This window comes from Nomascus leucogenys, chromosome 8 (genome assembly GCF_006542625.1).
Source record: "Nomascus leucogenys isolate Asia chromosome 8, Asia_NLE_v1, whole genome shotgun sequence".
In the NCBI taxonomy this organism is placed as follows: domain Eukaryota; kingdom Metazoa; phylum Chordata; class Mammalia; order Primates; family Hylobatidae; genus Nomascus; species Nomascus leucogenys.
This window is the reverse complement of record NC_044388.1, coordinates 24531802-24557066: the sequence shown is the minus strand read 5'-3', so window position 1 is coordinate 24557066 and position 25265 is coordinate 24531802. Positions and strand designations below refer to the sequence as shown.

At 36.7% G+C, this 25265-nt stretch overlaps 1 protein-coding gene across 1 annotated transcript in view; it reads right to left on the bottom strand.

Moving 5' to 3' along the window:
* KCNH8 (potassium voltage-gated channel subfamily H member 8) overlaps positions 1-25265 on the bottom strand; it is a 368934-nt gene that overhangs the window by 251152 nt on the left and 92517 nt on the right. The window contains exon 2 of the mRNA XM_003265242.3: positions 19369-19602. Coding sequence (XP_003265290.1) covers positions 19369-19602 — 234 coding nt within the window. The remainder of the gene's footprint in view (positions 1-19368; positions 19603-25265) is intronic.

Genomic DNA, 25265 nt, shown 5'->3' with positions numbered 1-25265 from the left:
TCTAAGCCACTTCTTTGTGAGAACAAGGCACTGAAACAAACCCACTCTCTTGATACTTTAAAGAAAAGCAATTTAAGATTTCTTCAAACTTGCAATTGTTCAGTGAGAAATAACTTGCTTTAAATGAGAATTTGAGGATTAAGTTAACCCTTTCTAACTGCACAAGGCTTTAGTTGGAAGAATCTATGGCCTTTGCAGAGCAATGAGAATAATTGCTGGTTCCAATAAACATAATGTCTGTATGAACTCAACATTGTTATGAGGATCTGGGACTCTGGGATTATCTAGTTTAGGATCCAAAAGAAAACATTTGGAAATTACATTGCAAGCAATTGGACATAAAGTTATTCATTCATTCAGTGGATATTTATTGAGTGCCTGTAATGGCAGGCACTGTTGTTAACTGTTTGGATACATCAGTGAACAAAACAGAATAGATCTCTGTCTTATCCCTGAAAGGACTTATATTCTAATTGGAGTGAAAAGCAATAAATTATAAATGCAATATATAAGCAAATTATATAGTTTATTGGAAGGTCTTAAATGCTATAGGAAAAAAGAAAAAGGAGAGCAGGGTAAAAGGAGAAATGTAGGAAAGTGTGGGAGAAGAGGGTGTAGGATTGTAGCATGACATTCTTAAAGAATTATTCATGAAAATGCTACTTAATGTTGCTTTTGAATATTAATGAACTATTTGTGTGTTATACCAGGTCTTCTTAGAAGCAAACTATGAGAAGACCATGATGCGGTTTTGATGTCAAGTGAAGGAGAGAAGAAGGAAGAAAAACTGGATGAAAGGAAGCATCTAGATTGCAGCAGTTCCTCATTTCCCAGGAACAGACCCGTCTTAGCAACTCAGCCTCACTCAGTCATTGGCTGGAAGCAGCCCATAAAAACTTTGGCTGATCTGGTGATGCGTTTCAGAGCACCACAGCTGCGGCCATCAGCCAATTACTCTCCTGTAATCAGAGACACGACAGGTACATTCTGAGGTGACACAATTAGTATAGTTTACCTCTCATATTTTTGGCAGAATATCATCTGTGCCCCCTTCCTCTTGTCATTGTACCTTGAAATTTTACTGGGAACCAAACCTCCTTTCTGCATGCAGCCTTGGTAGAATCAGCTGGTGCTCTGCAAACCCTCACTGGAGGAATGGGCAAATCATCCAAAATGAAGCAATCAGTCTTTCTCTTCTGGTAATTTTAATCTTGATTTGATGAATCCAAGGTCAAAAATGAAGGAATTATGTTCATTCAATAATGAAGCCTGGAAAAACTTTTCCAATTACTGTTGCTACCTAGAACTTACAGAACCCTACTGCTTTTTGTCTTTTTCAAGGCTTAGATTCTCATTAATTTCTTTGATTCGATGTTATGCCATATATTTTTCAATAAATTATTATTTTTGCTTAAGATGATCAGAACCAATTTGCGTTACTTCCAAAGAATGCTAAATACAAAACTGTAACTTTAGAAAAGAAGAGTCAAGATGTAACACGAATATGCAGGATTTAGATGGCGCTGCATGTGGTCAAGTCCCTGGATTCATCTTCTAAGACTGGAAATAACAGTCATTTACTTTGCCATCTACTTGCTGAATATTCTCAGGTATAATTTTACACCTGTTCATACCACATCTGCATACTGGATATATGGCTAATTCTCATGGTTAAGAGCTTTGAGCAGGCCAGGGTTAAGAGCTGTGAAGTATTACATGCATTTTAAATAGTTATATAAAGTAAGGGCTTTACCTGTATATGTAATGCTTTATTTATTTAACCATAAAAACAACCATGGACAATTATGGCTGAGTTTTAATATACCTTAAAGTTAGGTGGTGGTGTAAAGTGGATATTTGTTGCAATAATTTCTCTTTTGTGTATGTATGGAACATTTCATTGTTAAATGAAGGAAACACATATCATACTCCACTTTAAAAATGGAGAATTCTTTTAACATCTAATATAATATTAAGTTGAAACACACAAAGACATTTCAGATTGCTCGAGTTAAAAAAGATCTTAAAGATGATGAGATGGAACTGTTTATTGTAAAGATGAAAATCATGAGTTCAGAGTGGTTCAGTAAACTGAAGTCAAAAATGTTAATTGTTTTAAGAGTTGGGACTAGACCTCAAATCATATGACTCTCAGTTTCACAAGCTTTCTGCCAAAACACAGTGAATTTCAACATATGTTAAAAGAAATTACCAAAGGAATCATTATCACAGGAGTGAACTATCTATTTTTGATATATTAAAAAGGAAAAATTATGGTTCACATATTGCTATTATTTTATTGATGACATAAGCTAGGACATGTAACAAATTCAACTTTGATCAAGTCCTTTTTAAGAAATTAGTTTCAGAATTAGTTTCAGAATTTGTGTTTAAAAGGTTAGACAAATACAGTGAAATGAATGAAAAGTACATCCTATGTAAGAAAGCAGAAATATTGAGATGAGAATTTGGAAATAAGAAAAGAAGTAAAAAGAAATGGTTAAGGATCTCATGACAATTCTCCAGTGTATAAATATATGATTACAGTTTTAGGTGGCAATTTAGCACTTTCCAAGAATATGCAGACAACAAACATACTGAACATTTCTTCCACTGTGCAAACTCAACTCTTAACGAAGACTTGTGAACACTGTGCCAGATTGCCCTGAGTCACAACTTGGCAGACATGTGAGGCAAAACAGACATCTTCCTCAACTTACTGCTTCTCTCCTAAAATAAAGTGGGCACCTCACTCGAACGTGAGGCCAAAATCCGGTGTCCAGGTAGGCATCACTGTACTCAGACTACTCAGGTGAGGTATCAGCACCAATAAGCTTATCCTTGCATTACTCACCAGATACCTGCTCTAAGACAGAAATCGTTTTGTGAAAAATAAATTTGTGCAAAACATTTTCCCATATGATTACAGGCATTTTCCTACAACAGAAAAAAAATACATTTTGAGACCATATGTGTCATTAAGAAATGAAAATTCAGAATCCTTCTAAACTGTGAGGGTTCCAATTGGGTATGCAACCTAACAGATTTGGTTATTCATCTTCAAAGGTCAGCAAACTTGTTCTGTAAAAGACCAGAGAGGAAATATTTTTTGCTTTACAGCGCATATGGTATCTGTCTCAACTACTCAACTTTGCTTTTGGAGTAATAGACAATACATTAAAAAATGAGCATGGCAGTTTACCAGTAAAACTTCATTTGGAAAAACAGGCATCCTGCCAGATACAGGTCATAATTAGCCAATATTTGATGTAGAAGCCTAAAGATTACTGTACACTAGGAGTTAATTCTTGATTCTTTGGAGATTTAAGAAGACTGTATACTACCAAAGTATGTAAGAAGCACTATTTGTTAGTGTAAAAATCATATAGACAGTTTTTCTTGAGAAGGAGCCTAGACTATGTCATAGTGGTGTCTTGTAAAAGATCATCCAATCAGACAACACTATTTTCCTAAATAAAGGCTAGTCATTTTCTTTCCAATTTGATATTGAGCATATAATTAACTCTCCTTCACTTGAAAAATAGGGTTGGCCACCAGCGGCCTAGAGGGATCTCTGATAAGGCTTTTACTTTGAAATCCATGAGCTGGAGCTGCTTTGGGAATTATGGCACTGAGTAGGAGCTTTCTCAGCTGCATTACAAAGCAAAAGATATGTAAATCAGGGGTCTAAAGAAGTGAAATGGAGATTGTGGTCTGAGTCTATACAGAGTCAGACCAAAGCAACTAGAACGTTAAAAACATGAGAAATGTCCACTCTGGCTATCTCTTATATGCGTGAAAAAGAATAGGTACCTTTAAAAAATCATTATAGACATTATACGGAGTGTAACAATCTTAGGTGGTCAGCAACTTTTTTTAATCTCAAAACACATTCTGAGTTTAATGTTTCTCCTTTTAATAGTATATTATCGTAGTAGCATTTTAAACAAGATTTCTTTTACTGTTTCACTCCTAGCATAGTTCTGAAAAGGTATTTTTTTAAAAATAGTGGAACATGATGTTTCAAAAGATAATTTAGGGGACTCAAAATTGAGAAATTTTGGGAAAGTAAAGACTTGAAGAAAAATAGCTCTCCTTATCATAGAGGATATGAGGTCTCCAGTGATAACTTGCTTATATTGCCAATTGGTTGAGATGGTCCAAGTTATAAGTTATTTTTTTCATCTGAAGTCATTTTTTATAATGATGCTTCTTAGATCTTATCAACAGTGCTCTGTGGATTAGTACATGCTTAAACAAACAAACACATGTAAACCAAAATCCACGCCCTAGTCCTTCATCTTCTCTAATCTCAAAACAGATATATCTATACACACAACAAAGTATAAAAAGTCAGATTAGATGGTTTCTTTAGATGCACAATTTAGAGTCATTCTTGATGCTTCCTTCTTTCTCATTTCCCAAAGTAAAGATATTGCCAAATCTTGTCAATTCTAGTAGCTAACTTCTGAAATTGGTTCACTGGCTACATCCTAGACCAAGCTATGGCTTCTCAACCTTTAGTGAGCATCAGAATCACCTGGAGTGCTTGTGAAAAGTCTTTACTTTCCCAAAATTTCTCACTGAGTGCTGGGCCCCATCCCCAGATTTGATTTGTAGGTCTGGGTGGCACTCAATAAATCCCAGGGTATGCTGATGCTGGTCTTCAGATCACACTCTGAGTAAGACCTGCCTTAATGACCATCATCTCTTATGTGGATTACTCATGGCACAAAAATGTTCTTTGTTAAATGAAATTTTCATCATGTGACTTTCCTGCTTGAAATACTTTGACTGAACTAAGTTGACTCTCAATAGCCTGAACATAGTCGACAAAATCCCAAGTGATCTAACTTGGTTTACCTACCTTCTCCTATGTGATACACAGCTATCTGCCCTCTAGCTAAACTGGCCTTCTCTCCATGTCTCAAATAAGATAGTCTCTCCCAGGAACTTTGCATACATGGCTCTCTTTGACTAGAATGCTTTCATTCTTTCCTCCATGTAGTCAATTTCTGCTCATCCTTCAAAAGTCAACTCAAATATCATTTCCTTGATGAAGTTTTCCTTGAACTCCATATTTGGTCAGATCCCCCTGTTATTCTCTACCACAGGAGCCTGCAACTTGCCTTCAAACTTCCTAATATGTTTGTGTGATTATTTGATTAGTCCTTTTCTCTTAATAGACCATAAGGTACAGGAGGGCAAGGTTTATGTTTTCGCTTTTCTTGTACTCTCTTAGGTGCAAAACAGAGGGACTGACCCAAACATAACAGGTACTCTAAACTCTGTGTTCAGATAATGAACTAAATTATTATAAGATGAATTCAAACTTTGTAATAGTAATACTATTGGTTACAAGAGTGACAGTTAACACCTACTGAGCACATGTTATGTGTCAGACACCGTGCAAGGCACTTTACACTTCACTTAAGCCTATGAAACAGATGCTATTACTGTTATTGCCATATTACAGAAGAGAAAACTGAGGCTCGGGAAGTTGAAGTTAATTGCTCAAAATCACACAGTTCATAAGGGACAGAAGCCTTCTGGTCTGGTAGATATGAATGTAGACTCTGAGTGTCAATATAACAAGCATTTATGTGTTTCTTTATATTTTCTATAGCTTACTTTATCTGATTCTCTTAAATGCTTTTAAGAGCTAAATATTTCTGCTTGCCTCTTACAGGCAAGGTTAGATATTATAGGGTTAAACAGCTTGGCTAAGATCACCTACAGCACCTTGGTGACTGTGCAAGGACTCAAACTCGAGCCTTCACACACAAAGGTCATATTTTTTTCCATTCTAACCCACTAGAAATGGTTAAAAATGCTTTCTATGATAAGATAATTTTTACTACATTTTTCTTCTCAAATATGCATCTGAAAATGTGAATTCCTTCGAACATCCTGCAAAGTTGCTAAAGGCCAACACTGAACTACTTCTTAGAGAGCTCTTTCAGCCTTCAGAGCTATTTACATGCCAAAGTTTCTAGGTAGAGTAAAATACTTATTCTTTTCACATTCAGAGTGGTCCCATTGTCTCCATCATCAGGCATGGGGATTTCTGAGTTGTGTGCAAGTTGCTGGCATCAGCTGCATTCTAGCGGCTGTCTTCTCAGGTGCTTTCCCCTGGCCTTTTCTTGCCAGCATGCTCAGGGGACACACTCACTTCTCTCAGCTGCCTTTTTTGTTTACCTCCTTTGTGCCTTTATTGGCCCAACCTCCCAGAGGCAGCTGTGACAGACAGGACTGAGGCAGAGCAGAGAGATGTCAATGAATAATCCTTCAGCCCCCAGTCTACATGCCTGAATTAAAATGCCTTAGAACAACCCGGTCACTTCCCATACAAACAGATGTTAATTTATCAACCCAGCAGAAAACTCCAGAACACCAATCGCTCTCTCTGTGTAAGACAGAGAATTGAAATGTGTTCTCTAAGGAGAGAAAAATAAAATATTCCAGCAAAGGAACTAATGTCTAGTAATAGAAAAGTGAAGGATGAGGTCAGAGGTCTTTCTTTGGAGGAAAGGTAACCATAAAGTTGAAATAGAAAAGCAAAATGAGTTTATATGAGAATATAGAGAGACGTATACAACATCTCAAGGCTATTCTAACATGAAAGCAATATAGGGCTTCAATTGAAACAGCAAGAAAAACGATTTATTCATTCGCCCATTCAGCAAATAGCATTTACTATGTATCAGGAACTATTCTAGGCACTGTAGATAACAAGATTAATATGGTACCAATGTCACCCTCAAACATGCATAATGAAACAGAGATGTATAAAGAGAAAGATATAACACAAGGTGGTGCCTACTGTGATGCATGGAAACATCGTGTGAAACAGAAGGTCATAGTTGAAAGCCTCACAGATGAAATAGGCTTGAATTGAATCTCAACAGTTTTATTAGCTTAATATGAGGACAGAATTTGGAAGTGGGGAGTAGCATTCCTGGCAAGGGGAACACCGAGTACAAAGGCACAAGGCAAGTTAGAATATGGAAGATTTTTTAAAAAACAAAACTATAAAATAATTAGGATGAAGTCTGGGATGTGCTGACATGGGAATGATGAGAAATGAAGGGAACAGGGAGGACAGAAACAGGGAAGGATGAGTTTAAAGAGACTGTAGGTTGGGACTAGCTCATGAATGGCTTTATATGCCAGAGTGAAGAGTTTTTATTTATCCTGAAAGGCAATGAGGAACTCCTGAAGGCTCTGTCATAAGACAGTAGCATATATTTTGTGGAGAGGCACACTTGGGGATCGCAGGACACACTTCATGAAGGCAGCTTTGGAGACAGTGAGGAGAAAAGACTTGAGGGTGCACAACTGGAGGTTGGTCTGCAGATTGAGATGAGTTATTGTAGCTCTGGACCAAAATTGTGAGGGTCTGACCTAAGACAGTGTCAGGAAGCGTGAATTTCTGGTGCCAGTGATTGTGTAAATTTGATGGATGACATAGAGTAAAGGCTCATCACTGAAAACTAAAGCACTGTTTTAATATAATTGTAGCCAGTCGATATTATATAATTATTCATGTTGCTAGTATAGTTTAAGCATGTGTAAATGATGTAAATTTTGTGTTAATTTTATAGTTCCTGTCCAACTCAAGAGACATAGGTCCTCTTGGCTAAGATCTCACAAAACTTTTGTGGGATCTTGTTGAAGATGGATAGATATTCATGGCTTTCTGATAAGGTAAGGGAAAACTAGAAACCAGCCCACAGGCCAGGGTTCAGAGTTAGCCAAGGTCCAAGCATTAGATTCCAGGCTCCTTAATGTGAGGTTCTGAGGATCCAGCACTCTGAAAAATGGGAGCAGGCAGGTTCTTCTGGTGGGAAGAATATCAGGGGTGGAAAGAATATTCATTAAATGGCTATGATGTACAAGGCCACTCTCATGGGCATGCGGTCTGCGCAGTCACATAGACCGCATGCTTATAAAGGCCCCATGCTTTCATTTAACGCTCTGCTGGTGCTGTCTTGAAATTTTTAGCAACTTTTTAACAAAGGCTTCTGCACTTTCATTTGCACATTATGTGGCTGTTCCTGATAATGTGTGCTGAAAAATGGTTATCTCATTTGGTCCTTCGTAAGACATCTATAAGGATGATATTGGATCTCTATTTTAGAGAAGATCAAGCTGAGGCTCAAACAAGCAAAGTCACTGAACTAGGATACATACCTACTGAATGGTAGAGAGCTGAGATTCTACTCCAAAACTTTCTGATTCTAGCTATTATTGAGCTAATCCTTCCTTGATAGTTTGTCAATCACTCGCCCCAAGGGGTATGTATAGTCCCTGGCATGCCTACCATCCACTGTCATAGACTAAGGGCAGGTGAGGGAGTGTCATGGGCTTCCTAGGTAGAAAGCTTAGGTTTGCCAGGTGCATGAGCATGACTTAGTATTTCAGAGTACAAGGGGTCAGGAATCAGAATTGCCAGGACTTGGATCCCAGCCCTCCCACTTAACTTCTCTGTGAATCAGTATCTTTAACTGTGAAATATGATAGTAATAGGATATACCTCAAAGGGTTGATAAGAGGATTAAATTGAAGCAACAACACAGGCAAAGAGCAGAGCACAGAGCTTGGCCCACAGTGAACACTCAGTAAATGTTAGCTGTTTCTATTTTATGAAGTTGTCTGTGCTAAGTCAGGTAGGTGCTAAGGCTGACTTTGAAGAAGTGAAAAGTATGGAGGAATCTAGTTAGGCAGTATCACTGAACACTAAATCTAAGCAGAACAAGCTAAGCTAAGCAGTTTCTGATGAATGCACTGTGACCTGATCTCTACGTTTGTCTCACTTTCTTCTCATCATTCTGGCTGCAGAGCGTGGGTCAGTGAAGAGCACTTCAAAAACTGGACTTACATAAAACCTCTGCTCATTGATTAAACAATGCAACTTTAGTCGTGACCACAGGAAAAGAATAGGCTCTCTCAGAGTAGCTTGTTCAGATAGACGAAAAGAAAAGACAGACTGCCTATGTTTACAAATACAAAGCTTATGTGCAAATAGAAAGATAAACTGCAAGACAGACTCTCCATACAGGCTGTATGTGCTACCTTCAGTGCACGTACTTCCTCAACCCTTTGCCTTCCTGTTACCATGACTTTGAAGTTGTCTTCCATAAATGCATTTGGGAGATTCACCTCTTGAATGCAAAAGGCCTAAGAGGCAAATATAAAATATTAATCTCCTATCAAGACTGAAAATATATATTGGAGAATCTTCATAAAATCTTTTAACATAAAGAACAATGCATGCTTTCTATTTGAGGGCATGCAAAGTCTCAGGTAAGGCTTCAGATGAATCAAGCTGGAGATAGCAATTGAGAGTAGTCACAATAATCTGACCCAACATTTTTGAATACACTTAGTTGAAAGAAGCATCGTAACTGTTTGGTGGCCCTATAGACTTTATGAAAACTGCAAATTTTATAAGCTTCAGAACCAAATGCTCTCTTGTGTGTTGCTACACACACACTCATCCCCAAATGTGTTTCTATGAAACTAGATATTGAAGTTGTACAACACAACTTCACATTCTTTGACACTCTTCTTATCAAGAGGTAGAATTTTGGTCTCCTTCCCATGAATCTGAGTGGACTTGTGGCTGCCCCACTCAATATGGTATGGCAGAAGTTATGCTATGTAACCTCCTAGATGAGGTCACAAAAATTCTTGCAGCTTCTGCCTGGTTCATGAAACACTAGACTACCAGACTAGCGACTACCCAAACCCACCATGCTGACGAGGCCTTGGGTAGGCACTTTGGTTCACTGTCTCAACTGATCTCAGCCTTTCAAGATGCCATACATGAGTGAAGCCATCTTATACCTTCCAAACAGGTGCATTTCCCCACTGAACACCATCAAATACCAACCTCTGCTAACTCCACATGGAAGAATAATTAGTCACCCATGGCCAACTTAAATTCCTGACCCACAAAATTGTAAGATATAGTTATTGTTATTTTAAGTTGCTAGGTCCTAAGGTAGTTTGTCATAACTGTAACACTAGATAAACTGTTTTGAGTTTGACTCTACAACCCAGTGAGTAAAAATATGGTCATATATATTACACAGGAAAAATATTACAACGTCTCATATTCAGGAAACCAAGTCTCCTTGGGGCTTTTCACAAGTACTTCTAACACTCAGAGGAAATGTCCCTATAATCTAGTCCTCTTGGCTTCCAAAGAAGTAAGAATCTAAGTTTTATACTGTCCTCCAGGCTCACTTGGATGCTTTCAGTTGCTGCCAAGGCCACCATTTATATAAGCCTAATGCCCATGGTGCTAATGACTTTAACATTCTCAACAGCCTGAGGAGAACTTTATAAAAAAATATTGCATTTGCTGTTGTATTGCCTTTCTCTTGGCTTGGACTCTGGTTTGAATCAATGGGAGGGCTAGGTGGGAAGATAATTTTGTTTTGCTCAGAATGATCTTTCCTTTCTCCCCAGGTCTCACTCAATCTTAGAATAAACTATCTTTTTATTTTGTGTGATCTCAAGCCTGGTTTCACTAGCTCTTGATAAAATTAATTCTTGGTTCTTTAGACGTGGTGAAATTCTAAAGCAACTACAAGTGTTGTCCATGCTGGGAACTCTGGTATTCACAAAAACACTCATTTGGATACAACATATTCTATTTAAAAGTACATTCTTGCTGTTGTTCATTTATTAAATGGGTGGGCATGACATCTTTTGCTCTGAAATTTGTATGTTAAGTGAAAACATTCCATATGCAATGCTACGAGCCCATTACTTAACAGCCAAATGGGGAAGTCACATGTGCTTCAAATTTAAAATTGTTATTTTGGGAATACTCTGAAATTTTACAACCCAAATCATTGTCTCTTTTCCTATTTTGAGTTCCAATTCTGAAATAACTAGATGACATAATCAAATATTCTAAAAATCTTCCAGAGTCATATTGAATAACTAAATGTAAAAGAACTCAGTAAGAATATCTTCTTAGTGTTAGAAGCAAAATAATGGATGAGAAAGATATCTACACTGAAAGCTATACGACACTGATGAAAGACACTGAAGAGGAGACTAATAATGGAAAGATAGTCCATGCTCATGGACTGGAAGAATTAATATTGTTAAAATGTCCATACTACCCAACACAATATATAGATTCAATGCAATTCCTATTAAAATCTCAATGACATATTCACAGACAGAAAATAATCCTAAAATTCATATGGAACCACCAAAGACCCGAAATAGTCAAAATGATTCTGATCAAAGAAAAAAAAAGGTTGGCAGCATCTGATTTCCTGATTTAAAATTATATTATAAAGCTATAGTAATAAAAATGTAATAGTGCAGGCATTAAAAACAGACAAAGAACAGGGAAACAGAATAGAGAGCCCAGATATAAATCCAAACATATATGGTGAACTAATTTTGACAAGGACATCAAAAAGACACAACAGGATAAGGAAAATCTCTTCAATAAATGATACTGGGAAAAAAAACTGGACTTCCACATTCCAAAGAATAAAATTGGATCCATATCATATACCATACACAAAATTCAACTGAAAATCAATAAAAAAAAACCTAAATATAAGACCTGAAACCATAAAACACTTAGCAGAAAATATAGAGGAGGAAAAGCTCCTCTCCAAGACATTGGTCTTGGCAATGATTTCTTGAATCTTACACCAAAAGTTCAGTCTACAAAAGCAAAAATTAAATAAACAGGACTACGTCAAACTAAAAAACTTCTGCATAGCAAGGGAAACAGTCAACAAAATGAAAAGGTAACCTACAAATTGAGAAAACAAATTTCAAACCACACATCAGAGAAGAGGTCAATATCCAAGACTGATAAAGAACATGTACAACTCAATGGCAAGGAAACATATAACACAAATAAAAAATAAGCAAAGGACTTGAATAAATACTTCTCCAAAGATGACATAAAAATGACCAATAGATATATAAAATGGTGTTCCACATCACTAATCATCAGGGAAATGCAAATTAAAACCACTAGGCAATATCATCTCACACCATTAGGATGGCTATTATCAAAAAGACATTAGATAACAAGTGTTGGCAGGGGTGCAGAGAAAAGGGAACCCTTCTAAACTGTTGGTAGGAATGTAGATTGGTGAAGCCATTATGAAAAACAGTATGGGGGTTCCTAAATAAATTAAAAATAGAACTACCATATGACCCAGAAATCTGTCTTATGAGTACATATTAAAAGAAAAAGATATCTGCACTCCCATGTTCATTGCAGCACTAATCACAACAGCCAAGATACGGAAAAAACTTAGGTGTCCATCAATAGAAAAACTTGATAAAGAAACTGATATATATATATATATATATATATATGAATATTGTTCAGCCTTAAAAACGGAGGAGATCCTGCCATTTGTCACAATATAGATGTAACTTGGAGAACATTATACTGAGCTAAATAAGCCAGACACAGAAAGAAAACTTGCATTATCTCACTTATATATGGAATCATAAGGTGAAAAACAGATCAAATATATAGAGACAAAGAACAAAACATTGGTTAACATTGGGGTGGGGAGAAGAATTTGGGGGGATGCAGTCCAAAGGATACAAAACAGCAAATATGCAGCATGAACAAGTTGAAAGATTTAATGTACAACAAGAAGACTATAGTTAATAATAGTGTGTTGTACTTGGGATTTTTGCTAAATGAGTAGCTTACAGCTGCTCTTGCTACAGGGGTGCAAGTGGGTAACTATGTGAGATAATGGATATGTTAATTTGTTCCACCCAGTAACCATTATACTATACATATATATATATATATATACCCTATAGAGTAATATATATATTAAATATACACAATAAAAATTTTTTTAAGTAAGTAATGTTTCTTACTGTAATTATCTGTCATGAATAGCTCATTGTAAAAGAGGAAGGTCATGAAGAAATTTGCTTCCTTTTTGCTTTTATCATGATCTGAAATCGTAAGACTGAATATGAATATACCTGATTCAGACAGCTTATGTGTACACTTGCATGAACATAGCGTGTTGCCCAAATAGTGGTACGAATAATTCTGGTGGTACACAAGATTATTTTAAGGGGAAAACATAAATATCTTACATTTGAATATGTACATATTAATTAAAACGTGTATTTGAAGCTAAAATATGCAGCTAGCATATCAAATTTACCTTTAGACATGTTGATGGATAAAATACCACGAGATCACCACGTTTCCCCATTTATTTCCTTTGCTCTCTCCCCTTTTCTCCTCTTTTCTTCCTATCTTTCACAGTTATTCTTTCTTTTCCTCTACCCATCCCAATGCTAAAGAAGCATCTTCAGCCCTCCCTATTTCCACACAACAGTTTTTATTTATTCAACAGCTTAGGTCAGTTTGAGATTTGCTTCATACATATCCAGCTTGTAAACAGAGTTTCCCCCTTTGGAGGCATTCTCCCTTAAAAAAGAAAGGCAGTTAATTATAAATAAATTATTTTTGCTGTAACAAGTGTGTGTGCGTGTGTGTGAGTGTAAACACACAGATATATGCATATATATATACGTACATATATATGTGTGTATGTATCCATATATCCATTTCACAAACAATTGAAAACCTAACATATTAAAAAGAGTTGGGCTTTTTGGGGCATTTTACTATGTCATCAGATAATTAAATTTTAAAATGTAAAAATAAATAAATTGAAGTGCATCAATCTGTAAATAAAATAAGGGACAATGACTGGGGCGACAAATTGGGACCTGTTCATGACATAACATTTTTTTCTACAACATAGTTTCCTCATCTGTAAATAGGAGATAATCCATATTTATTTGAAGGGTTACTGGGAAAATTAAATAAAATAACATATATGCTGGTTGGCATAATAAAATTGATTAGGTCTATTATTACTTGGATTTCCCAGTATACTTTTTACTTTTCTAATTTACAAAAAAGCTTAAAACCAATGTTTCCATTTAATATTTATTTATGTTTGCCTTCTATTTGAAGTTAGTGATCCTGGTTTTGTTTTCATGGTAGTGGCTTAGTTTTCTTTTGCTTACAATTTATTTAAGTAAAATGAAACAGTGAATAAGAATAAAGAAAAACATCAAGTAAGCAATAGCTCAGGACGTATAAACATGGAAATGGCAAACCTTGATGGCGACGTGAGAATGAATGCGTTTGTAAGTACAGAGTTATCCATAACCTTATCAAAACCCAAGATTCTCTTTTAAAATAAATAGTTGTATTTCCTTTTTTACTATTTAGAAATAAAAATCATCATAACAAAACTTGCCTGCCTATACACATTATTTTCAAATATACATATATATATATATAGAGAGAGAGAGAGAGAGAGAAACAGAAAATAAAAATGAAGTTATTTACTCTGCAATATATATCTCAACAAGAAATGCTCAGGTATGACCAACTAGAGCAGAAGATATAATAAAACAGTTGCATAATTGGACCAGTATGTAGAATCACTGCAAATGCTATGCCTCTGAGTGCAGAACACCTGAATATGTGCTCCATCAGACCAACAAGTGCTGTGAGCCACTAAGATTTTCTTACATGGTGAAATTCTGAATGTGATAAAGCTCAATCTTCACTCACTTACACTATGGTTTTATTTTTGAAAATTCAGTGGGAAATAAATCCTTTCAAAAAGCACTTTGCATGTTAAGTTCAGGATTCAGGTAATTAGAATCCAGTGTTTCACCTCCTGGAAAGTCTGACTGGACATTAGAAAGTCATGCAAGAAACTGGACAATTCTTCAATTGCAAGATCATTCCACACCTTACAGTATATTTAGCAGCTCTGACTCTTGCCCAATAAATGACAAAAGCATTCTCCTAATTACTGAGTCAAAAACCTCCAGAGATTTGCAAACTTCCCTGGGAGATGGTAGCATCTCCACCTCCACAGAGAATCAGTGGCTTAAGAACAAGGACCTTGAAGTCAAGCAAGAATGTTTATGCATTCGGGGTTTTTTATTTACTAGTTTGTAATCTTGGGCAAATGACTTAACTTCTAATCTATTCAATATAAATGTAACTAGATGTTTTAGGTTGAATTTTATCTTCCCCAAAAGATATGTTGCAGTCTAATCCCCAGTACCTCAAAATGGGACCTTTTTTGAAGATAGGGTCTTTACAGAGGTAATCAAGTTAAAAGGAGGTCATTAGAGTAGGACCAAATCCAATGTGACTGATATCCTCATTTAAAAGGGAAAATTTGGACACAGACCATCACATAGGGAGACCTGTATGTAAAGATGAAGGCAGAGATCTGGGTGACACTCTACAGGCCAAGGATCACCAAAGGTTTCCAGCAAACCACCACCAGCAAAGTGAGAGGCATGGGACAGATTCTTTCTCACATCCCTCAGAAGGAACCAACCCAGCTAACATCTAGAGGAACTACTAGCTTCCAGAACTATGAGATAACAGATTTCTGTTGTTTAAGCCACGCAGTTTGTGGTACTTTATAATGGTAACCCTAACAAACTAATACACCACAATAATATTTTTTGCAGAATTGGGAATATTATCCTAAGAACAACCTTAAATCTTTGTTCTCTACGTTTTTCTTTCCAGGAAACTGATGATATTGGACCTACTAATATGCAAATAGGTTTGCAAAATTAGCTTTCTGTAGAGAGGATAGATATGTTAAGATAAACATATAAAAGCTAAGGCTGGTAGATCCAATCATGATGGTCTTTCATGCTATTAGAGAAGACACAACTTGTTGATATTAAAGTTCTGCCAACAAGCTAGAGTGAGGAAGAAAACAAATAGGACATGACATCTCAGTGTGTCCATCTCAGCTTGAAGGATAACGAGAAAGAACAGGGAAAACCAGAGATGATCTCCCACTATGTGGTTTTATAGCTCTGAAGCATGGAGAAATTGTATTGGATAGCTTTTTCCCCATCACTTTTTCTGTAAGGTCAGGAGAGCAATCATAGCATTAAGGAACAAATAGGCAAAGCAGCACAATCACAGAATGTCAAAACGTATCTGGGAAGGATAAGATAAGCATCTGCTTTCTAAAGCATATTAAAAGAAAATGATCCTTGAAGAAAGGAAGGAGGACACTTGAAGTCATAAGCATATTTTTTAAAACCAGAAATCCAGACATATTTTTAAGTACCCATATGCTAATAATCAATTTCAATTCCCTTCAGCAAGTATTTACTAAGAAACTACCATCTGATGAACACTGTTTGAGACCCCAGGCTTCAGGCACTGGGGATGTAGAAGTGTGCCTTCAAAAGCTCACAACTGTATCTACAGACAGATATTTATATAAATAGCTATAATGCAGTATGATTAGCCTACGGTAGATGGCAATTTTCAGTCTTGTAACTGGATCAATTAGTTTTCTTAGAATGTCAGGCAATTCCCCATGGTGACTAGCTTAAAGGGAACTGGTGCCTTTAATGATTTCTACCCAAGTGTGTCTAAGGCTGCAGAGACATCTGATTAAAAAACTGAGCTCAAGAAATTCTTGCTCCCAACCTGTACGCCATACTTTCTACCTATCTAGTCTATAAGTCTCCATTGTTTAGTCCTGACACCTAGATTCAGATATTGTGAAGAAGCTTAAAAAGAAAAATACTCATATGGATTTGGAGTGACCTACACAAGGCGCCTATCTTAAGAAGGACAAGTCTGCAGTCAGCAGATATTTCAGACAAAGGAAATCCTTTCCCCTTTGTTCCAGCGGATGGCAGCTTTATCACTCTCTGCCAGTCTGCATTCTCAGCAACATCCTCCATTTTCTTTTATCTGAGTCCTCCTTTCAATGATTATAGTATAATTACATACAGCTGGAATCCTTTTGTTTTATCATATTTGCTATGTAGGCCTTATGTATTGACAGTGGGAAGGACACAATGGTCTGAACTGTGTTTTGAGGTATCCTGTCCCAAAGAGATAGTCTCCAATACTTCATAACTACTGTATATCCAAAATCCACATCATCAGGGAATATCCTCCAAGGAAAAATAACTTACAAAAGGGGATCACATTTCCATATGCAGGCTCTCCTTTTTGACATTGATCTCAATACCTCAAAGTAATGAGTAAGATATAGAAGCCAGGGATGCTGCTAAGCATGTACAGTGCACAGGACAGCCTTGTACCACAAGAATTACTGACCCAAAATGTCAACAGTGGCAAGGTTGAGAAACCCTGTGTTAGAGTACAATTTAAATATTGTTACCCAAGACCCCAAAATAAGTGACTCAAACAAGATAGAAATGCAACAAAACAAGATAGAAATTTTGTTGTCTGGAGTGGAAAGTGGATCTATAAACATACCCAGGTTCCTTCTATCTTGTTGCTCTGCATTTCATTATGTTATTGTCCTTGTCAAATGGTTGAAACTGGCTTTCCAGCCTTGTCTTAACTTTTTATTTTTAAGGGAAAGAATAAACATCACTGTAATATTGTTACAATGAATAAAACTGAAACTATCTTTTTTTTTTAGAGCCAGTAAATAAACTTTAGCAACACCTTAGCCATTATTGTTTCTATTTCGAATATACAATTCCTTTTCGTCTTTTAATTTTATTTCATTTAACTTCCAGGATACATGTGCAGGATGTGCAGGTTTGTTACGTAGGTAAACGTGTGCCATGGTGGCTTGCTGCACCTATCAATGAAGCATTCCCCTTGAAAACCAGCACAAGACGAGGATGCTCTCTCTTACCACTCCTATTCAACATAATATTAGAAGTTCTGGCCAGGGCAATCAGGCAAGAGAAAGAAATACAGGGTATTCAAATAGGAAAAGAGGATGTCAAACTGTCTCTGTGTGCACATGACATGATCCTGTATCTAGAAAACCCCACTGCCTCAGCCCAAAAGCGTCTTAAGCGGTCTTAACTTTTTAACATATGCGTATTAGTTTGCTTGGGCTGCCATAAGAAAATAACACGGACTAGGTAGCTTAAACGATAGAAATTTATTTTATCACAGCTCTGGAAGCTAGATGTCTAAGATCACGGTGCTGACAGGTTTGGTTTCTCCTGAGGCCTCTCTTCTTGGCTTGCAGACAGCTGTCTTCCTGCTGTATTTTCATGTGGTCTTTCTTTTGTGTGTGCACACCCTCAGTGCCTCTTCTGCTTCCTATAAGGACTCTTGTCATATTGGATTAGGTCCCCACTCTTATGGCCTCATTTAACACTAATTATCTTTTTAAAGGCCCTATCTCCAAATACAATCATATTGGGGATTATGACTTCAATATACCTACTTTCTAGGGCACAGTTCTGTCCACACCATGCGAAAGGGGAAGGAGATAAATTAGAGAACAAACAATTTCACTTTCAGTTATGTTACCCAGAGATTGCACAAAATACTCCTTCTCATATATCTTGGCCTAAAACTTTAGTCACAAACTCAACCTAATTACAAAGAAGGCTGCGAAATATTTTTTTCTAGTTTGGTAGCCATGCACTAGCTAAAACTCAGGGGATTATGTTACTACAAGGGAAAAGGAAAGCTGTTGAAGAAAAAATGAGAATTTTGGATACCAGGAAAATAATAATTTGTTCTAATTTTTGATCTAGCGTTTCTCCCATTTCTCTCTCTTGAATTTACCCTAAGTACCAGGGCCCATTTGCTAATGATATGTATTCCTACATAGAACTCAAGGACTGAGGACACCTTACACACCCCTAGATCCTCTTTCATTTAAAAGAGAGTCACAAAACTGCAGCCACAGGAAAAGACCTATTATTTCCCCAGAGGGAGTTTGGAGCCCAAGAAAATTTACTCTAACATGAGATGCTATGTGTCTCCTGTTTTGTGTTTAGAATTTAAGAGCATAGTGAGAAAGGCTCTGTGGCTAGGTAACTGGAAAAGAAAATGCATATGCCTATTTTTTTTTCTTAACTGACTTCCTTTTTTGCAGGGAACACACAGATCTCTGTCTTTAATGACTGGAATTGAGATGTAGTTCTTTAAAGGCATAAAATTTGACAAATACTCCTGGATAAAAGTTATTAATATACAAATAACTATTATATATAACGTATAATTTAAGATTTACCAAAATATAATAGTAACATACTTTATTTTAACATATATTAACTCAGTTAATATATGTTAACTATTCATTGACATTGAAGAGTTATAATTCTAATTCAAAATTTCTAGGCAGTTTATGCTGCTAATGGTTAAAACAAGGCTATCATCCAAGTCATTTGTGGAACTTCTATAACAGCCTGCATGTATGTGAAATGCCAGTAAGCCTTAATGGGAGTTGCGGAGCAATTACTAGGTTGAAAGAAGACAGCCTCTCACTACTCTCCAGCGAGCACGAAAGAAAGCCAACTCACCGCTTTTCTTGTAGAACATAATTTCTCCTTTGAATTCTGTTTTCTCCTCCAGTGACTTTTCTATTTGAAGCATCAGTTGCTCATTGGTTTCAACCCCAAATAAGAACTTGCAGCTACAACTCTTCTGCATGACTTCAGTTCGGGCAAATCCAGCAAGCTCGCAGAAGCCATCGGAACAGTAGACTATGGGGAAACCCTTAGCCACCTGGGCATTGGCGAGGATGAAGTTGCTATCTATAGAAAGACAAGGAGAAGATACTCAGCAACTAGATAAGTGTGAGATTTTATACACAATTCCTGTATAAATTATAAGCATATGTGTTTAGCTGCCAAAAGGCACGTTCTGATGTGCCACAGTGGAAAAGAGACACTCCAAAACATAAAATGGACTTGACCAGCAGAAGTATGCATTAAGTTCTGACTTAGGCTTGCATTTTGAAACACACTGTGGAAGAAACATACATGTTCAGTGGTCTGCTATGTGGCACCTACCATCTAGTTGGCAGTAATGGATGATGCTTTTGATCATGGTTTCTGGATTCATATACTGAATCTGCCATGTAATGTATAGGTGAACTTGAAAAAGTTACTCAAGAACTCTAAATCTCAATTTCCTTAAATCTGCTTTTCCCAAAAGCAAATCCTGAGACTAAGATTTGAGCATAATGAGTTTATTTGGGAGGTGATTCCAGGAAGAAAGCAAGTAGTAAGTTGAGATAGGGAAGAGATGAAAGATAATAAAGGGTAAGTTAAAAAGGGGTTCACTGCTGTGGGCAAAATACATGGGTCCTGAAATAATTGTGAGGAGTACAACTAAAGGTTGTCCCACAAAGGGGAGAGAAAGCAGAAGTATTTATCCACTAATGTCCACACATAATTGGTTAAACTTCACTCCTGGGATGTCTGACCTACCCACTTGAGCTAAGTACACTCTCCAGAGATCACTCTGGCAGCAAGATGCCAGAAAACAGTGCTATATAAGGAAAGGATCTGGATACGATCTTCAGGTAAGTCTAGGTGATATTGGCTGGGCAATGACAGGTATGCTACAATAATAATAATGTTATTTACTTCATAGGTGTGTTGTAGGAATTAATGAGATTATACATATTATGTGCTTAGTGAAGTGTCTGGCACAAACAACTACTCAATAAAAAATTATTGTTAAGAGTGCTATTCAGGCTGGGTGTAGTGGCTCAGGCCTGTACTTCCAGCACTTTGGGAGGCCGAGGTGGGTGGATCACGAGGTCAGGAGTTCGAAACCAGCCTGGCCAATATGGTGAAACCCCATCCCTACTGAAAATACAAAAATTAGCCCGGCGTGGTGGTGGGCCCCTGTAATCCCAGCTACTCAGGAGGCTAAGACAGGAGAAGCACTTGAAACTAGAAGGCGAAGGTTGCAGTGAGTCAAGATCGCGCCACTGCACTCCAGCCTGGGCAACAAGGGCGAAACTCCGTCTCAAAAAGAAAAAAAAAAAAGAGTGCTATTCACATATTTATGGTTATAATATTAACACAGAAGACTTAGAGGACAATCAAAATAGTAAACTATTAAGTAATTAGTAATGGTAAACTATTATTAAGTGCGTAGAAATAACTCCTGGGGGAGAGACAGTCAATATTCAGAGAAGGTTTCCATGGGATAAATTTTTTGAGATTTAATTTGAATATAATGTCGACAGGGAGAAAAAAGATGCATGTTGGAGATGGGATTTAAGATAAGGCATTCATAAAATGTGTTGGTGGGTGACTCTTGGGTTCACTATGAATGAATTAGAGACTATTATCAAATTAATCATTCATTCATACATGAAACAAATGTCGGACACTTGGTATACCAACACTGTTAGAGACTGGGATTTTAAAGATAAAGATAAAAAACTACAGGATAAGCTGTTAATTTGTTAAAAAGCAAGATTCAGTATAGTATGTTATTATATGAGCTATTTATCTGAAATAAATACATATATATGCACATGTGTTTGCATACCAAACATGAAATATTTTTGTATACCTAAAAATAAACGGAATCTGGTAACTGTGTTGTCTCTAGAGAGAGCAACTATAGGCAGAAGTGGGAAAACACTTTTTTTCCCCATATACCCTACTGTAACTTTTGAATTTTACCCCATATGCTTTATATATTGCCTATTCAAAAAACAGTAAGTTTAAATGAGGTTTGCAGCAGACAGACTATCTTTCCTGCCATGGGAAAGAAGGTACTCCAGCTACTTCTTGATGGCCAGCAGGAGAAGTACTGAAAATCTATTCCATGTGTTTCTCCATCTCCTTTTAAGCTTTTGTTGTTTGTTTCCAAACATAGTCCACCATCAGCTGGCAGAACAAAATCCACACTACTCAGCTTTGCTCCAATCAGCGCCTAACCCCAGAGTACCAAGTGTAATGTAAGCATCAGCATCCTGCCTCGGCCCAGCTGGCTCTTCCACCTTCCCAGCCACTCTCTCCCTCTGAAAGCATGAGCTAGAGACACACACCGAGAAACTCCAATTATACATTGTTTTGAAGCCACAGGAGTGAGTTGCATTACCCTAGACTCATAATTAATTCTCTCACACTTTGCAGAATCACTTATTGACTATACATTGTTGTTGGACTTTGTTTCAGGTGTGGATGCAAAAAGTTCATCAGATGTGGTCCCAGTCCTTAGCGATCACATAGTCATAAACCTGTGGGAGTCTCCAGAGGGGACACCCTCCTACTGGGGATTGTGGTCTCAGTCTCATCAAGAGTCCCGCACAGCTTTGGGTCACTTTAACAATAGTGTGTGTCTCTCCCCAACTCCATTTTGTAATTTTGGCTGGAAGATTACTTAGAAAATGTAAATACATAGCATTGACAAAGCAATAAACATCCTAAAAAAAGCTTTTAATGCACTTTCAGAAGCCATTTTTCAGTTGACTGCTGACATGTTTATTAACTTTCTATTATATGATAATGCCAGGTAACACAATTTTACCAGATGGCAAGTCCTAGGGTGAGGTGACAGGAGGTATTTAAAGAAGAATAAGCATGATCTCTAGCTCTAAGATACTCTAATTTAGTTAAAGAAACACATGTACATAAATAACACTAAAACACATCATGTAAGTACCAAATCAGTGGTCCACAAATAATAGGTACTACTAGAGTTGAAAGATCAAACATCTGGGCTTTGGAATGGTTAGGTTGGAATAAGACAAAAATAGATCGAGATGGCCTATCGTTAAGTCCTAGAATGTTTGAAGCAGATGCTCGGATGAGGTAGGCTCAGAGAATGAATAAGGAAACAAGAATTGCAGGCAGAATAAACACTGCATTTTATCCTAAAGTCCAGTTCTTAAACTATATAGATATAATAGCTTTCTTTGTTAGTATTTGTCTAGTATATATTTTCCCATATTCCTACTTTCAGGGACTTATGTTTTAGTTTTATCTTGCACATGGCATATATCAAGTTTTAAGTGTAATAGAAAAATACATTCTTCAACCTAAGATGGATATATTTACTTTTATTATTATAAGTATATTACATTGGGTTTTTTACCAACTTAATTTTTGCATTCTCTTCACTATGTTTTGTCATTTTGTCTCTTCTATTTTTTTTCTTGTTTTGAAAGAAAGGCTGGAGTGCAGTGACACAATCACAGCTCGCTGCAGCCTCAACTTCTTGGGCTCAAGTGATCCTCCCACCTCAGCCACTAGAGTAGCTGGGATTAAAGGCACACACTACCACACAGATTTTTCTATGTAGAGATTATACGTTAAAAATTCACACCTGGCTAATTTTTGTAGAGATGCGGTTTTGTCATGTTGCCTAGCCTGGTCTTGAATCCTGAGCTCAAGTGGTTCACTCACCTTGGCCTTGCTGGGTTTACAGGCATGAGACACCATACCCAGCTTGCCTTTGCCATTTTTAAAACTTAGGAAATATAGGATACCCCATAAAGACTGTATAATATTATTAAACAATAATAAATATCTGTAGATCATTCATGCAGTGAAAACCCCTGGGTATACCATACAAATTGTATTTCCTTCCTTCCCCAAAGAAGAAGCCCATAACTTGAGTCTTTATAATAATCACTCACATTTATGTAGTTTTCACCCCTTACTTATGTATCCTCAAGCAACATAGTGCCTATTTTTAACTATTTAGGACACATTTAATGATACTCATTTGGTATATTTCTCAGTTACTTGCTTCATTTATTAATTTCCTTAGCATCTTTATAATTGTTTATGAATATAAGAAAAGACCAGTCCTTCAGAGCTACAATAAACTTTTGACAAAAGATGCTGAAGGTTGACTGATCTGTGTTTCAATTAAGGATTATAGTGTGTTTGAGGTGGTTAATTCTTTCTGCAAATACAGTGCAAAAACAAAGGAAAAAATAAAGGCATGTATTTGGTCTTTTCTGTTTATATTTAGCACTTGTCCTCGATATGTAATTGCATTTCAATTCTAAAGAGAATTTAGTGGTAGTCTGAGCTTCATAAAGCTCACTGTACTAGCTACATGAATGGTCCTTGTATTTGGGAGAGTAGCCTCTCTTGCCCAGCTATCTACTTGGAAACATATGCTTTTCTGAATCCCAGTCCTAGAATCCCTAAAGAAGAAACATAACATTTACTTTAGAATTATGTAAAACAAAGCCACTGCCATAATACTTACGAATTCATCATGGGTATATCACTATCCATACATATGCGAAGGGTATTTAACCTTTTAAGAAATCAATTATGCATATGCGATATGCATCTAAATGCCACACGGCTTTTCTCTGCTTGTTTCTAGGTCATTTTTGTATATATATTCAGTTTGAAAGTGAGAGTAAACAGTAAGATATAAATGTACTTATACACTAGGCAGTTGACTATTTCTCTAAATGCTTTCTTAGCAAGAAGCTTTCATGAATCTTCAGAGAGAATCTCATGATTGGTAAACACCCAGGTCACTGAGTCTGATCTCCTAATATAGAGCACCACTTTCCCCTTCAAATGAAGATGTACTGTTTATTGTTAACTTCTTAAGCCCAAAGAGAATGGGGGTAGGAATGGAAAGGTATAAAAGATGAAAATAAAAAAGAAGAGCAGAAACATTGATCCACTATTAGCTTCTTTCATCTTTGTACTTGTCCCACTTTTCAGAGAACACAGACCTAGAGAACTTTAGTTTCCTGTCTAAGATCCAGTGCTGGAGATTAAAACTCAGTCTATGTGACTTATTTTACTACACCACCCATTCTGTAAAGAAGTGACTTGCTCCCTACTAGCAGGAGAAATGGGTAAATTGTAGAAAAAATATTTTTACCTATTTCAGTCTCCAAAAAACCCAAAGACATGGAATTTTCTCTCTAGAGATTATACATTAAAAATTCATTGATGACATCTCCTAAGCCAGTCTGGAGGTGTTAGCAAACTCTATGTCACTTTCTAATTTCATGCAGAAAATCAGTATTTCAGTGGTCTCAAAATGTTTTGCATACAGCCACTCTGGAATCTCACAGGCGGCCAGAAATGTCGTTTCTACTATAATCTGGTCTCTAATCTCATGTGCTTTTAATGTATTTCGCAGTATTTCAAAGTTTCCCGCTGAAATATCCTCCTACTGGTCAATAAGTTTGTATTCCATGGGGCCTAGAAGGATATCCGTAAGCCTGATACTGTTTTCAAATCTTACGTTTAACTTAAAAATTCATCAGAATTTTTCATCATACGCTTTCATATATTATTGCTTGTTGTAGTGTTATTTTGTTTTGATATGGGCCTGTAAAACTTTTAATTCAATTGAAACTTTGAAAGGTTGTGTTGTTTCTACTATGACTTGTGCATATCATTTAGTATAATACTACATAATTTAGGTTTGAGCATCACAACTCTAGGTAGAATAGCGTATG